The 15,889-nt window shown below is 53.8% G+C and overlaps 1 protein-coding gene across 3 annotated transcripts in view; it reads left to right on the top strand.

The window, feature by feature from the left end:
- LOC121446137 (protein tweety homolog 3) overlaps positions 1-15,889 on the top strand; it is a 28,575-nt gene that overhangs the window by 5,078 nt on the left and 7,608 nt on the right. For all 3 annotated transcript variants that reach the window (XM_041648549.1, XM_041648550.1, XM_041648551.1), the window contains exons 2-11: positions 7,611-7,780; positions 8,051-8,162; positions 8,268-8,488; positions 8,823-8,918; positions 10,043-10,115; positions 10,367-10,442; positions 11,480-11,535; positions 12,199-12,291; positions 14,251-14,343; positions 14,537-14,673. In XM_041648549.1, the coding sequence (XP_041504483.1) occupies positions 7,611-7,780; positions 8,051-8,162; positions 8,268-8,488; positions 8,823-8,918; positions 10,043-10,115; positions 10,367-10,442; positions 11,480-11,535; positions 12,199-12,291; positions 14,251-14,343; positions 14,537-14,673 (1,127 nt within the window). The remainder of the gene's footprint in view (positions 1-7,610; positions 7,781-8,050; positions 8,163-8,267; positions 8,489-8,822; positions 8,919-10,042; positions 10,116-10,366; positions 10,443-11,479; positions 11,536-12,198; positions 12,292-14,250; positions 14,344-14,536; positions 14,674-15,889) is intronic.

Below are 15,889 nucleotides of genomic sequence, written 5' to 3' on the forward strand. Positions count from 1 at the left end.
CAACCCCTGGGTGGGACATTATGGTACAAGGAGCAAGGGCCCTAGGCTGAAAGAGGCAGGTAAATCCCTGCCAGGCCCAGCTGGCTGTGCATGTTTGTGCATTATGACCAACACTGAGTCCCAGGGAAGAATCATGGACCAAGTCTGAATCAGTACAGCCAGGAGATGCTGAGACTGACTCTGGACCATAACATCCACTCTACTGGGGGTGGGTCCTAGGGCCTCACTGCTTGGACCTGGAAAATGCTATGCCACTGTATCGGGCCCTGGTGTTCAGCCATGCAGTGGCTGCTGCTTTAAAGCCTCAGAATGACAAGATCAGCCCCGGGGACATGAGACTATGAATCTCTGGTCATGCAGTCCTCGGCCCTGCAGAAGTCCCAAGAAGAAGGGAGTCTTTAAGGTTTGTGCAGCTGGGCAGCGGTGGCACAGTGCACACCTTTAATCCCAAGCATTTGAGAGGCAGAGGCAGGTGGATCTCTCTGAGATCAAGGGCGGTCTGGTCTACAGAGTTCTGGGGCAACTAGATCTTTTACACGGAGAAACTCTTAAAAAACAAACAAACAAACAAACAAAAAAAGAAGGCTTCTGCTAGCCAGGAGGTGGTGGCACATGGTTTTAATCTCAGCACTTGGGAAACAGAGGCAGGCAGAACTCTGTGAATTCGAGGTCATCCTGGTCTACAGAGTCCTAAGACAGCCAAGGGTACACAGAAAACCCTGTCTCAGAGTGGAGGAAAGGCTTCTGCTGTCGAGGTATGGTGGTACATGTCTGTTCCCTATAGTCCTAGCATTTGGAAGGCCGAGGCAGGACTACCATGAATTTGAGACCAGTGTGGCTACATACCCTGTCTCAAAATCAAGCAAATGGGCCAATGAGATGGTTCAGTGGGGTAAAGCGCTTGTTGCACAAGCCTGAAGACCTGAACTCAGTCCCCAGACCCCATGTGAGGGGGAAGAAAAGAACCCTCTGACTTCTGTGTGTGTATAGTAGCATATATGCCTCCCCTACACATAGTCAATTTAAATAGAATGATCAAATTAAAACAGCAAATCGTGCTAAGGCTGTAGCTCAGTTGGTAGCAGGTTTGCCCAGCCTGTGCAAAGTTCAGCACCACAGAAACCAGGGTAGTGATGCACACCTGGAATCCCAGCCCTTGGAGGTGAAGGCAAAGGATCAGGAATTCAAGACCACCCTTCCCTACATAGGGAGTTCGAGGCCAGCCTGGGCTACATGTGACCCTGTCTCCAAACAACCACAGAAATCAAACCCAAAGGCTCCTGAGTAGAAGTCGGGGTCAGATGTCCCCAAGGCCATTGTGAGCTTTCTCCGAGGATGCCCGCCTCCCTCTGGCTTCCCGCTGGGCTTGCAAGTGGCACTGTCTGCCAACCTTTCCCCTTCCTCTCCCCTCTCTGTCAGGGACCCTGTCTCACCTGATGTGGCACCCTGCTACCAGGGCCCATGCCAGTTTATCTGGCCACTTTTTGGAGCTCTCTCTCGGTCATGCTCTGGGGAGCTGTGCACTTTGTTGCCCTGACCCCTGGACGGCAGCTGCCTCGCTGAAGGGGCTTATATTGTTCATTCCTGCAGCTCTTTGCTGTTTTCTAGCCCCTTCTCCTAGTAGTCCCCTCTAGGCAGAGGCCTTTGGACTAGACACAGGGATTAGGGCTCCTGGCTTCTCCCAGTGAACCCAGGTTTGGAGCAGTAGTGGTTCGGCTCTGCATCAACCCCTCACCCACAGGCAGTTCTGCTTAGGCTTAAAAAAGGGACCTTGCTATGTAGTTAGGGCCTTGGGGTCAGGGATATGGGAAGTACCTCATGTGGTCACCAAGGGATTGGACATGTGACCATAGAGACCAGACCATACTGGACTTCTATAGCCCTGTCAAACTGGGGGTGCACATGTCCCTTAGTGGTTTCTGATGTTGGTCTGGGTTGGGTGGCTGCTGCAGCCAGAACTGAGAAGCTCTGACGGTAGCTGTGTCGCAGGGCTGGGAGCCACTTGTCCTGCTAGAAATGGAGATGGAGCCACTTTCTGGAGGGTTCCCTGAGATGAGGGTCGAGGAGGGGCCTGTCAGCTTATCTGAGCGGATTCCTCCAGAATGAGGCCAAAGGGACACTAGTGTATGACTACCCAGCTGTGGTGTCTCGGCTTCAGACCTCAGGGTGGGGAGACAGTGGTAGTAAGTTGGGCCCCCACTCTCCCCTTCTTCCCCTGGCTCCCGCTATCCTGCAGCCATCCGCTACACTCTGTCTAGGCCCTGCCACGAACTCACTGTTATGGAATTTGTGAAACCCAAGCCTGGCCTGGTGGAAAATCTGTTTTTAATTTCTGGCCGGCATCACTGGTTCCTCAGCCCAGTGTGTTGGGGGTGGGGGCGTCCGTGGTCATGCAGCCAGCTCAGCACCCTGGCAGCCCATCCAGGACCCCCAGATCCCCACTGCGGGGGTGAGAGTGGGCTTCCTGGCCAGCACTAGATGTCTAGAGGCACAGATGAGTTCCTGCTTGGTGATCTGGGGACCCCCAAGCCTCAGACTCGGGGAACCAGGCCTGCGGCTTATACATGCTGAGCCAGCCCTATGCATGCTCAACTAGTTGCGTGTCCCTCGTGATCCAGAGGCATGGCTCAGCCTGGTGGGCCCTCCCCTTTCCTTACTCTGGCCCAAGATGCCTGTGGAGTCTTAGCCTAACCCAGCCAGCCTTCTGGACAACCCTCCTCCCCCATATGTGGTCTCTTCCTCTGGCAGACGGAGGTTTCCCATTAGAAGCTTTCTGTACTAGGAAGGGGGGGGGGGGGGTCCCGCTTCCCTGCTTTCTCTTACCCATACTGTGCATGTTCCAACCTTGTGCCCTAAATTCCTTTTTGCTCCCTGATCCCGTCCTAGTCTCTAGATCCCAAAGCCATCTTTGAGCCCTGGCTTTTCTAGGTGCCCAGCCAGAAGCCTGTGACCCCACAATGGCAGTCTGAGACCTACTTCTACTTAAGATTCCCAAGGCCGCTGAACTGTGCTGCTGGGGGTCCTTGGAGCCCTCTGGTGGCCCAGAAGGAATGCACTCTAGCCTACATCCTGATTATCTTAGATCCACTCGGTGACTTATCCCTCCTTGGAGAAAGCTGGTGCGATGCTGCGGTGACTCTTCCCTACTCCGAGCAGGCAAACGGGACCCTGGTAGCCCATCTCTATACACAAAAGTAGATGTTACTGGGGCCGTGCACTCTCTCTAGACGATTACCCAGATGCTTCTGGCCTTTTGCATGTGTGAGAGCTCACAGGTATTTACATCCTGGGGAGCTGGGACAGTCACAATAGGAGGCCACTGGGAGCTGGAAAGGAGGGTGCTGTCCCTACCTACCTTAACCAAGAGCCTGGTTCCTGCAGCCCACACTGTGGCCAGGAGCTTAGGACAGGGATGGGTGCCTGCCTCACCCGCCTGAGCCTCTAGATCACTTTTACCATAGACGGAAAATTCCATGTGGTCAGAGCCTAGATGCTGAGTGGCATTTCCCATTATCATCCTCAATGGCCTGTGGGCAGTGGTGGCTGCTCTGCCAGTAAATACATTGGCCTGGTGCCCCCACAGAAGCATGTTCTGGGGATCTGGCCTCAGAGGCTAGGAGGAGGCCATGCTGTCTCAGCCGGCTGTCCCACAGGGCCTCAAGGTGTCTATGCTGACATGCTTTTTTTCAGTGTAAATCAGAGGGTGCTATCCCTTCCATTCCTGGAGCTGGGACAGATTCTACTGGCTGCCCCTGGACTCAGCACTCATTACAGTTGGCCCCATCTGGGAGGAATAGATGGAGCCAGAAAGTTCCCCCGGCCTCTTGGAAATCGGGGAACGGAGATCTCAATTTATCCCTGCTGTGGTTGAACACATTCTCTGAGCACAAGTCCTGAGTTGAATGGATAGTCTCCCCTTAGCTTTCAGTAGCGATGTTAGTGTCGTTCCTGCCCCATCTGTGAGCTTAGCAACACCTTCCAGCCATCCACTGACAATATGCAAGCTGACCCCAAGGCACGAAGGGTAGAAACATGTTCAGAAAGGGCATCCCATCAGGGCTGGAGAGATGGCTCAGTGGTTAAGAGCATTGCCTGCTCTTCCAAAGGTCCTGAGTTCAATTCCCGGCAACCACATGGTGGCTCACAACCATCTGTAAAGAGGTCTGGTGCCCTCTTCCGGCCTGCAGACATACACACAGACAGAATATTTGTATACATAATAAATAAATAAAATAAATATTTTTTTTTAAAAAAAAAAGGCTTCCAGAGAAGGCCAGACCAGGGTGGAATCAGGGAGAACATGGACAGACGGGTATTGAACCCTTGGCTGCCATAAGAGTAAGAAATTGAGAATGCTAGACACCTGCTGTGACTGTCACTACTTCACGGGATTTGGGATTTGGGATGACTCCCTTTCTTTGAGCCCCAGGGTACCAGTTTTGGGTGACGGATTTATTAAGGCTTTCTGTCTCTCTCCCTCTCTCTCTCTCTCTCTCTCTCTCTCTCTCTCTCTCTCCTAACTGGAACTTACTATATAGCCTAGCCTGGCCTCAAACTCACACAGATCCGACTGCTCTGCCCCCAGTGCTGGTATTAAAGCCGTGCACACTCACGAAGCCACACCTATTGGCACTGGTGTGTGTGGGTGCAGCTGTGAGCAGATGTATGGACATAGGGCCAGAATGTTTGAATGTGGACGAGGGTGTGTGCTTTCCCTGGCTTTCCCCCCACACCCATCTGAGGACATGTAGATTTTCCTAGGGGCTCCCCACAAAGGTGGAGCTCAAAGCCTTTATTCCCAAGTCTGTATTTCCCCGGGGACTCCAGAGACTCAGTTTCACACACTGACCTTGCTGCTCTTCACTACAGATGACCTGACATCCCTGCCCATCTTTTTTATTTCTTTTCTTCTTCTTTATGTGTTGTACATGTGTGTCTAGTACACCCATCTTTCATGCCATGGTGTATGTGTGGAGGTCAGAGGACAACTTGTAGAAGTTAGTTCTCTCCTTCCACCATGTGGCTCTCGAGAATCGAACTTGGGTCTTCAGACTTGACAGCAAGAGCCTCTGCCTGCTGAGCCGTCTCACAAGCCAGCGTTCAGCTATCCGTGGCCTGTCTCCTTCCCTTCAGTAAGCTTAGTGCCAAGATCACCTCCCTGTACAGGGGCTGTTGCCAGCTGGGTCCCTGAATGTCCCTGGCATCTTGTGGCATTTTGTAAGTGAGCATCAGCCCTCTGCAACACAGTAGTGACATTTGTGAGCAGAATTGCCACCCCCACCCCAGATCCTGCCATGATTGGAACTTATCTTATAAAACCTGTTTTCTCTTCTAGCAAATGGGAGGATGTGGTCTTAGCATCAACCAAGTAATACTGGGTACACAGGCCCACCCTGGCCACAGAGCCAAAGCCTGGTGCCTGCCATGTGTCTGGGACCCATCCCTACTGCTCTCCAGTGAGAAAACGTACATTCTAGATGTATGGCCCAAATTGGGACTGGTTGACATGGGGAGCCCTAGGATGGCCCTGTTCATGGAAGTGCAGGTATCTTTGGCCCCCAGGGAGAGAGTGATCAGTTGCTCTCACAGGCTTGTATAGCCCTTTGCCTCTGACTTGTGACGAGGGAACCTGCAGTGGGTTGGCACCTTTGGCCCAGGCCTAGGTGTAAGCAGGCGACAACAGATCCAGACGAAAGCCAGGGGATATTGTAGCTCAAGTGTGCTGGTGATTACTCATGGCCACTGTGTGAGAACGCTGTGACTGGCCTGTGCCCTGTATAGGCGTGTCCTAGGTTCTGTCTGCATTGCCTGCTGCAAACTGGCATGCTCCTGTCCCCACCTCCCTGTGTACTCCTGGGCCAGTCGTCCTGGGCTTTGGAGGCCTTTCTGATGTAAGCACTAGGGCTCACAGGGTAGCTCTGGCACCCCTACTGCACCTATTCCCCTCTGTGCAGGGATGGTGGGCCTATACTGTACACTGCAAAAACAGTAAGATGCCTGTGTCTGGTGCCTTGCAGCACTCAGACTGCTGGGTAGCTCCAGGGTACAGGGTAGAGGGACAGGGTGAAGCTGGTGGGGGATGGATTGTAGCATCAAGGTGGAGCTGGCCTTTCCCTGAGGTTTTTTCTGCACTATGCCACAAGCAGAGGTCTCATCTCCAGTGGCCCATCAGCCTCCAGGGCAGCGCCATGGCTCTGGATTACAGAAATCTAGTTCTTGGCCTTCATTGACTGGACGTGCAGGCAGCACCTTCATGGCCAGATGGAAAGTGCAGAGGCCTGCCTCCAGGTGTGGGAGCCAGCTGGCTTCTGGGAGGGCAGGGAACGCCATCCTTTTGCTGCATGGCAACTGTCTCCTGGGAAATGGCCCACTGGGTGCCAGGGTTGTTGATGGAGCAGCCTGTGGTCCCAAGGGGGGGGGGCAGGCAAAGGGTTGTTCTGCCTCTCTAGCTCCTCAGGCATTGGCCCCGAGGATGGCGCATCTGTCCCAGGGCCATCAGCAACCCCTCCCTGACTGAGGAGGAGCAGAGGTTGGGATGGGGCCAGGAGAAGCGCAGAATCAGGGAGCCTGGGGACAGTCTGGGTCACGTCAGAAAAAGTAACTCTTCAGCATCCGTCCGCTGCCCCATTGACCAGTAACTGACACTGAACAACACCCTGCTTCCGTACCCTGCACAGGAAGTGAACGGAGACCACATTTCCTGTCATGTGGCTCCTAAGAGAATGCATGGTTACTAGCCTGTCCTTTCTATTTCTCTGACACATGATGGGGGGGGGGGGGCATATTCCACAGAGTACGACTAGAGAGAGTCAGGGGCGTACTCTCCTTCCACCATGAGAGTCCTGGGATTGAACTCACAGCGTCCGCCTTGGTAGCAGGCACTTTTATCTGTTGAGCCATCTACAGACCCAGCTTTTTGTTATTGTTGTTGTTGGTTTTAAATTATGTATTTTTGTTTTATGTGCATGGGTATTTTGCACCACGGTGTGCCTCATACCCTCAGAGGCCAGGAGAGGGCACCAGGTCACCTTTCAGTAGTGTTTCAGACAACTCTGAGCTGACCTGTGGGTGCAGCGTATGGAACCCTGCTACCTGGGAAGAGCAGTCAGTGCTCTTGGCCACTACTGAGAGCCATCTCTGCAGCTCCACCTTTTTTTTTTTTTTTGTCGTTGTTGTTCTTTTTTTAAGAATGGTTTTTCTGTGTAGCTTTGGAGCCTGCCCTTGAACTCACAGGCTCAGGCTGGCCTTGAACCCCCAGCCTCTGCCTCCAGAGGGCTGGAATTAAAATCATGTGTCACTACTGCCTGGCTTTTTTGTTTTGTTCTGTTTTGTTTTGAAATAGAGTTCTGTCGTGTATTCCATAGCTTTGAACTCACTGTATAGCTGGGGCTGGATGCCACCTCACAGCAATTCTCCTGCTTCAGCTTCCCGAATTTTGGGGTTACAGGAATGTGCCACCCAACACGTGGCTTCTGAAGTTTCTTTACTGGAGAAAGCACGTGGTCAGGCAAACTTAAAAAAAAATGCAGAGCCCTTGGGAAGAAGGGCTGACATGGGAGGCGCCCTAGCCCCACACCCTCCAACGCCCTTCTGTCTACCCCTGCTCACAGGCGCTACTGCTGCTGGGGGCCGCCGCCCTGGCCTGCTTGGCCCTCGACCTTCTTTTCCTGCTCTTCTATTCCTTCTGGTTATGCTGCCGGCGGCGGAAGACAGACGAACACCTAGAAGCCGACTGTTGCTGCACCGCCTGGTGCGTCATCATCGCCACGTTGGTCTGCAGGTGAGCAGGAGAGGGCCGACCCAAGCCTGTGACTGTTCAGGAGGGAGGGGCTGGAGGCGGGGTCGCTTGGGGGTGTGGTTAGGGAGGCTAGAAAATGGGGCGGGGAAGTCTGGGCGGGACCGGAAGAAAAAGGTGGGACCCAGGGCCTAAAGGATGGGGTGGGGCCATTAAGGCCTCGGTTGAAGAGCGTGAGGGGTAGGGGCAAGGAGGGGGGGAGCGGTGGGAAGGTTTGGCTGCAAGCCTTGCATCTGATGGCTCTACCTCCCCCAGCGCGGGGATCGCCGTGGGATTCTATGGCAACGGGGAGACCAGCGATGGTGTTCATCGAGCCACTTACTCGCTCCGCCATGCCAACCGCACAGTGGCAGGGGTCCAGGACCGCGTGAGTGACTGGCTGGGGAGCGTCCTGTCTGCTCTAGAACCTTCTGTGTGCATGTGGGTTGACCCGCTCTGTACCTGGCTCCGGCTCATACTGCTCCCCTCACAGGTGTGGGATACCGCTGCAGCCCTGAACCGCACAGCAGAGCCCAACCTACAGACCCTGGAGCGGCAGCTGGCCGGGCGACAGGAGCCACTGAGGGCCGTGCAGCGGCTGCAGAGCCTTCTGGGGACACTGTTGGGCTACACTGCTGCCATCCCCTTTTGGAGGAACCCCGGCATATCACTGGAGGTGCTGGCTGAACAGGTGGACCTCTATGACTGGTACAGGTGAGCCAGGTGGGGTGGACCCTTCCCCCTAGGGCCCACTCCACCTGGGTAGAGCATCACCCTCCTGGACCACTTTGTACCTAGTACCTAGTGCCTGAGGTTGCCAGCCATAGTAGGAATCCCTGTGGGAGGAGGTGGTGCTGTCTTTTTCAAGAACTGACTTCAAGTCAGACTTGGTGGTATATAATCCCAACACAGTAGAGGCTGAGGCAAAGGGGCTGGGAGCACCAGGCTAGCCTGGGCTAAATGGCAAGACCCTGACCCAAAAGACTAAGTCCTGGGCTATTTGCCCAGCCATTATCCATGCCTGGCCCACACCTGTGTGTGTCCACAGGTGGCTGGGGTACCTGGGCCTGCTGTTGCTTGATGTCATCATCTGCCTCCTGGTGCTGGTGGGCCTCATCCGCAGCTCCAAGGGTATCTTGGTTGGGTGAGTCAAAGGGGAAGATGGGCCCTTATGGGCCCACAGATGGAGTGATGGTGTGCGATAACATAACTCTGTCTCCTTCTGTCAGTGAGACCCACGAGGCTCTGGCCATGATCATCTCCTAAGGGCAGCCTTCTTCCCAGAGATGCCGTACTGCTGTGACCAGTGCCATGAGCCACTTGCCTGTGTATAGTCTTTAGCTATGCCCCTCCGCAGGAGAGTCTGCACAGGGTTTATGTATAGCTACTCTGGTGGGGGACACCAGGCAACCTGACTGGGTCCCAGCTCAGCTCTGCTTCTTACCATGTCAGCCACTTTGAACAGCTGACCCATCGGGGCCAAACCCGTCTTCTCTGAAAGACAAAGATGTCAACTTGCCAATGGGGTGGCTGCGGGGTGATGTCACTGTCCCACCTGAGCAGCCGCCTTTCAGTTACTGTGTGGGTCTGGCACTGTGGAGCCCCCATGACCCTCCAGCCTCTGCACCTCCATGCCTCCCAAAGATGAACAGATGAACCTGCCGGGGCTGAGGGTCAGGTGGTGGTGCTGAAATGGGAAGCGGAGCCAGAGCCAGGGCCCTCTTCAGTGTGTGTGATGCAGCCAAGGCACTCTAAGAGAGGGGATGGCGGGGCTGAGGCCCTCAAGAGCAAGCGATGCATGGACCCTGGGAAAAGATGTGCAGGCTGATAGGCAGACCTGCCGCTGGGTGATGTGTGGAAGAGCAGGGAGCCCTGTGTGGCTGGAGCAGGCCTGAGGGAGGGAACAGCCAGCCATGCATAGGAATGGGCGTCATTGGCATACTCAGAGGGGTTGACGCGATCAAGGGCTCATGTAGACAGGATGTATGAGACCTAGGGTGCCACAGGGTCTTCCTACCCAAGCCTAGGTTGCTGTCACTTGTCCCTAGCCACGCACTCACAGGGTGAGTCTCATCCCTGCTTGGAGGAGCGTTTGTGCAGGTCCTGGGCCTTGAGCGACTGAGACCAGGTCACGGGAAGACTCAACTGTCTTGTGTGGGTCAAACGGACCGCCCAGGCTTACAGGGCCTGGCATTTTGTGCTGCAGCTGTGTGTGTGGCATGTCCCCTATCCCCTATTCCCAGCCTGACGGGCCTTCTTTGCCCCAAGGGTCTGCTTGCTGGGTGTCTTGGCCCTGGTCATCAGCTGGGGTGCACTGGGCTTGGAGCTGGCCGTGTCTGTGGTGAGTGGCAGGGGGACCAGGAATCCCCATCTAATGGGCTTTGGTTGGGAGGAAAAAGCCATACTTCTGTCCCCTGTCATCTTGCCCTGGTTCACACAGACCCATGCTCCTTATATCCCACTCTGCCTCTCTGAACTAAGGGGAGACCCTGGGGGGTGAGGGACAAAATCTCCCTGAGAACTCTGGGTGGTCATGGCTTGCTTCTGAGGCCCATCTTGGTCACCTGCCCTTTCATGCCTCACCCATTTCAGGGCTCCAGCGACTTCTGCGTAGACCCTGACACCTTTGTGACCAAGATGGTGGAGGAGCACTCAGTGCTGAGTGGAGGTGAGTCTGTGACCATGTGTGGGGCTGGACAAGGCTGAGGCGTCCTTACCCGTACAAGCCTTTGACCTTAGGCAGGTATGGTACAGGCCAGGAAGCTGGTGTCCCAGGCTGCTTCCAAGTGGGCAGCCAGGGGGATAGACACCTGCTTGGGAGCTTGCAACTCTAGTGGATGCCTGAGGCGAAAGCCCCAGCCATGTTTGTGAGGCCGCTAATTGGGAACAGAGAGTGGGAAGCCAGGAGGCTGTGGCACAACTGGGAGTATAGGCTTTCTTGTGGTGGAGGAGAGAGAGTATCAAGACATGTGATAAGCCCGGTAAAGGCCTCCTGAGCTTGGGCATGGCACATGCCCTGAATCCCCGTACTCGGCAGGCTGGAGTAGTAGGAGCTTGAGTTGCTGGCCAACCTGGGTGAAACTGTTTCAAAACCACAAAAATACAAACAAAAGCTTCCCAAGGCTGCTGACTGACATGTAGGGCAAAGGAAGGGGAAGCTGTCAGAGAGCAACAGGCCGGAGGCAATGGAGGCTTGAACAGGTGGAAGTGGGCAGGGATGCTCCTCAAGGTGGGACCAACAGGACTTGCTGATATGCTGGATACCGGAAGAGATTGAGGAGCCGTCCCTGGCCTTACAGCCCCTGCGTGCCTAGAAACCGAATAAAACATAGAACCTAAGGCTGAGGGTGGGTGCTGGCATAGAGACCCCACTCTGCCCACTATCACTGCTTCAGAGCAGGAAAACCCACCCCTGAGTATCCTGCACCTTTCAGGGGCCCACTCTGAGGACAGGATCTTGGCTCAGCCACAGTCTTCCTGGAGATCACTGCTCAGCCTCACACACAAGCACAAGCGTTCATACACATGTATGTAAATTCATGTACATGCAAGTATGTGCACGCACAAGGATACAAACATGCATCATTTGCAAGCATTGGCTCATGTAGGCACCCAGACGCAGGCAGGCCCACTTGAGGACAATGCATGAACTTGCATGCAGACATAGACAGGACTGTCCTCAGCACCTCCTCTCTCTTTTCACAGACATTTTGCAATACTACTTGGCTTGCTCGCCCCGTGCCACCAACCCCTTCCAACAGGTGAGAGCCAGACTGGTCCTAGGTAGCCAAGGCCAGAGACACAGGGTGTGGGAAGAGGCAGAAAGGGCCATGAGCTTGTCCTCTAAGCCCACATAGCTGAAGCTACTGGCCCCTTAGGCTCTGTGCAAACTCATCGGAGGATGCTAATCTTTCACCCCATCCTTGTAGTGACCTATTTAATGTGGATCCTTGAGGTGCCTTTCGTTCTTTGGGGTTCCCTCAGCAACCCTGCAGGACAGAGGCTAGCTGACTAGCAAATGTAGACAGGTATGGGAGGAGCCCTGGGAGCACCTCTGTAAAATGCCACCTGTTCAGAGGTCTCGGTGGTGGCATTTGAAGAGTTTGGCAGCCCCAACTAGCCATACCCTGTACCCACTACTTGTCCCCCCAGTGGGGTGAAGGTACCCTTTGCATCCTGAAGACACACCTCCATTGACGGTGCTTTACTTTGCTCTCTGGAGTGGGCGCAGGGTTTTGTTACCACCTCAGGGGTGTGTATCATCCCCTGTGTGGGCACCTTCAGGGAGAAGGGGTGACCTGTAGCCTACAGGGTGCAGTCAGGCATAACTGGCCGACGTGGGGCCTTGGAGATCACTGGGGTGGGAGGACGGCGGTGGGAGAGCAGCAGGCAGCTGCTGGATTCCACACTTCTCCGTGGAGCAGAAGCTGTCGGGAAGCCACAAAGCTCTGGTGGAAATGCAGGATGTCGTGGCCGAGCTGCTGAGGAGTGTCCCGAAGGAGCACCCAGCCACCAAGGTGAGGGGCTGTGGGCAACGGTGGCCCTGACGAACAGAAACTTGAGGGTCTTGATTGTTCCCCTTCTGTTCCCATAGCCTTTAACCCTCCTTCCTTTACCTTCTACCCCCTTTTTCTGGGCATTGGTCATGGGTTTATAAAATATCTGGGAGGCTGAGGTGGCTCAGAATGTAAGGGTCTCTGTGCCACCAAACATGGCAACCTGAGTCCAATCCCTGAGACCCACATGGTGGAAGGAAGTGACTCCTACAAACTGTCGTCTGACCTCAGTTTGTTCACTGTGGCATGCTTGTGTACACACACGCGTACACACACACAAAATAAAATGTTTTTGTTCTTTAAAAAGTAATACAAGCTTGGCGTAGTGACACGCCTGTGATCATAGGACTCAGGAGGCTGAGGCGAGATCTTGAATGCTAGGCTAACCTGGGCTACATGGCCAAACCCTGTCTCAAAAATGCAAGGCCTGGCCGGGCGGTGGTGGCGCACGCCTTTAATCCCAGCACTTGGGAGGCAGAGGCAGGCTGATCTCTGAGAGTTCGAGGCCAGCCTGGTCTACAAGAGCTAGTTCCAGGACAGGCTCCAAAACCACAGAGAAACCCTGTCTCAAAAAAAAAAAAAAAAAAAAAAAAAAAAAAAAAAAAAAAAAAAAAATCTAGCCGGGCGGTAGTGGCGCACACCTTTAATCCCAGCACTCGGGAGGAGTTCGAGGCCAGCCTGGTCTACAAGAGCTAGTTCCAGGACAGGCTGTCTCGAAACCTGTCCAGGAAACCCTGTCTCGAAAAACCAAAAATAAATAAATAAATAAATAAATAAATAAATAAATAAAAAAATTGCAAGGCCTGGCTGGGTGTGGTGGCACATACCCGACTTTCAGTACTAGGAAGGTAGAGTCTGGAGGATCAGTTCAAACTCCTCCTCTGCTCCGTAGGGAGTGAGAGTCCTGCCTGAACTGCAGTGAGCCCACAGGTCTCTAGGTAAGCTGGAGAGAGGGCTTAGTGACCAAGAACTTGGCAGGCACATGCAAGGAATTCCTAGGTTCCATCCCAGCACTGCAAAAAGGCAATGAGAAAAAGATCTCTCTCCAAACTGTGACTTTCTAGGGGTTTGGGTTGGGCCTTTAGCCCACAATTTGGGGACCCAGTACGTCATACCAGGTTCTGTGTTCCCGATGCAAGCTCCAATCTGTTAATAATGTTCCACAGCCAGGTGAGGTGACACTTTCCTTTAGTCAGCATTCAAGAGGCAGCCTACATGTACTTCTGGGATGCTGGGGTTGCAGGCGACCAGCCTAAAATCTGACTTTTGTAAAATTTATTTTTAATTCCATTTTATGTAATGGGTGTTTTGCCTGCATAAGTGTCTGGTACTTGTGTAGACCAGAGAAGGACATCAGATCCCCGGGAACTGGAGTCACAGACAGTTGTGAGCCACTGTGTAGGCGTTGAAACTCCAACCTGGGTCTTCTGAAAGAGCAGCCGATGCTCTTAACTGCTGAGCCATTCCTTCTGCCCCCTAACATATGTTTTAAGAGCAGAACGAGGCCCAGTCGGGGACACATAGTGAGTCAGGTTCTCCCACAACACTGAAGAAAATCTAGCTAGGTGTGGTAGCGCATACCCCTAACCCAGGCCTGAAGAGGTTGAGGCAGGAGGATTGTGAGTTTGAGGCCATCTTACAGTATGTAGCAAGACTCTTGACAAGAAAATTAATTTAAATTAAATCTATCTTAGAAGTGACTGTATTGGACAGGTATCTGTGGGTTCTCTGGTCCCTGTGTTTCCAAGGCACAGAACCCAGGCTTGCCATTTTTTTTCTGAAGACCCTCAGGTGCTGGCATGGAGTCGGGATTCAGGGGATGGGCTCTGTGGCTAGTTGTAAGATGAAGGAGACTGGGGGCTCCATGGCTCATTTGGGTCTTCCCAGTTATCCTGACATCAAGTGTTGTGTCCACCCTAGGATCCCTTGCTCCGAGTCCAGGAGGTGCTAAACGGCACGGAGGTGAATCTCCAGCACCTCACCGCCCTGGTGGACTGCCGGAGCTTGCACCTGGTGAGGCCCCTGGGCATCCGGGGGCGGGGCAGAGGGGAGCCACTAGAAAGAGGTTTGTGGTCCCTGGGTTGATGGCGGGCCCTCTACACTGCCTCATGTAAGGAACATCCAGTGTGGCCTAGCAAGTTGATCTCACCACTTGTCCCCAATTCTCTCCCTGTCCTTGGCATCGTGTCCCATTCTTCCGGCTCAGGACTACGTGCAGGCACTGACAGGCTTCTGCTACGATGGTGTCGAGGGCCTCATCTACCTGGCCCTCTTCTCTTTCGTCACAGCCCTCATGTTCAGCTCCATCGTCTGCAGCGTTCCGCACACCTGGCAACAGAAGAGGTGAGGCTTTCCCTGGGGTCCTGGAATTTGGCCCTTCTGGACACCTGGTCCTGTCTCCAGCGCTGAGAGACATACACTTCCTCAGCTCTTACTGCTTCCCAGGCCTCTGAAGCATGTTGGGGCTGCCTGCTGTTCCGGGAGCCTGTGCTAATGATTTGAGTAGTGATGGCAGCAGAAATTCCTATCCAGAGCCAGGCTCTCCTGCCCCCTTGTGTTCACTTTATGCCCTACTCCGTGAAGACTACATCAGACTGTGTCTTCTGTGGTCCCAGGGACAGATGTGCACAGCTGTGGGTGGTGAGGACTTGGCTCCTGTAGGAGGATGTTCAGGTGGCCATATCCTGCTGGGGATCCAGATGGGGCCATTGTGTCCTTATCTTTGGAGCCAGGAGTCCTCATGGCTCCTGTCTCGGTCTCCTCAGCCTGGGAGAGTCAGGCTTCCTAGCCCTTTCAGCTCCTTCTCCTGGGGCCACGATGCTGTTTGTGGTCCAACTGAGATGGCAAGTATGTCGGCTCAGGTTTGTCCCCCGTGCCTGTGCTGTTATTCTGCTCCCTTTCCCTCTAAGTGTGATGGAGATAGTGGTGATAAAGCAGGTGATGATGGCTGGGAGAAGTGGCGCACGCCTTTAGTCCCAGCACTCGGGAAGCAAAGGCAGGTGGATCTCTGTGAGTTCGAAGCCAGCCTGGTCTACAGAGAGAATCAGTTCCAAGAGGGTATGATGATGGTGGGGATGATGAGGATGGGTAGTTTGTGGTGGCAATGAAAATGGCCGTGATGTTTGAGGTGGTGCTGGGAATGGTGGTGTTAGAATCATGGTGATGTGATTCTGCTGCTCATGATAATAAAGGTGGTTACGATAATGGCGGTAATGATTCCGAAGATGACAGCAGTGACAGTGGCAATGGTGGCAATCAGTGGTACCGGTTGTGGTGTTGATAACAGCCTGGTGCTGGTGGTGGTGATAATGAAGATGGTGATGGTTGTAATGGTGGCAGTGATGGTGATTTTGGTGGGGATGGTGGCAGTACTGATGGTGCTGATGATGGGAATGGCTTATATTAGGGGGATGATGGTGACAATCGTGATTCTGGCGATGGTTGCAGTTGTGATGTAGTTCTGGTGATGGGGATGTTGGGGGGAGTGGTAGAAGTCACAGTGACAGTGAGTTGTGGTAGCTGTGGTTGTGATGGTAGCAATGGTGGTGATGATGGCGGT

This window comes from Microtus oregoni, unplaced genomic scaffold (assembly GCF_018167655.1).
Source record: "Microtus oregoni isolate MIOR12 unplaced genomic scaffold, Mior012 000003F_ref0000135, whole genome shotgun sequence".
Lineage (NCBI taxonomy): Eukaryota > Metazoa > Chordata > Mammalia > Rodentia > Cricetidae > Microtus > Microtus oregoni.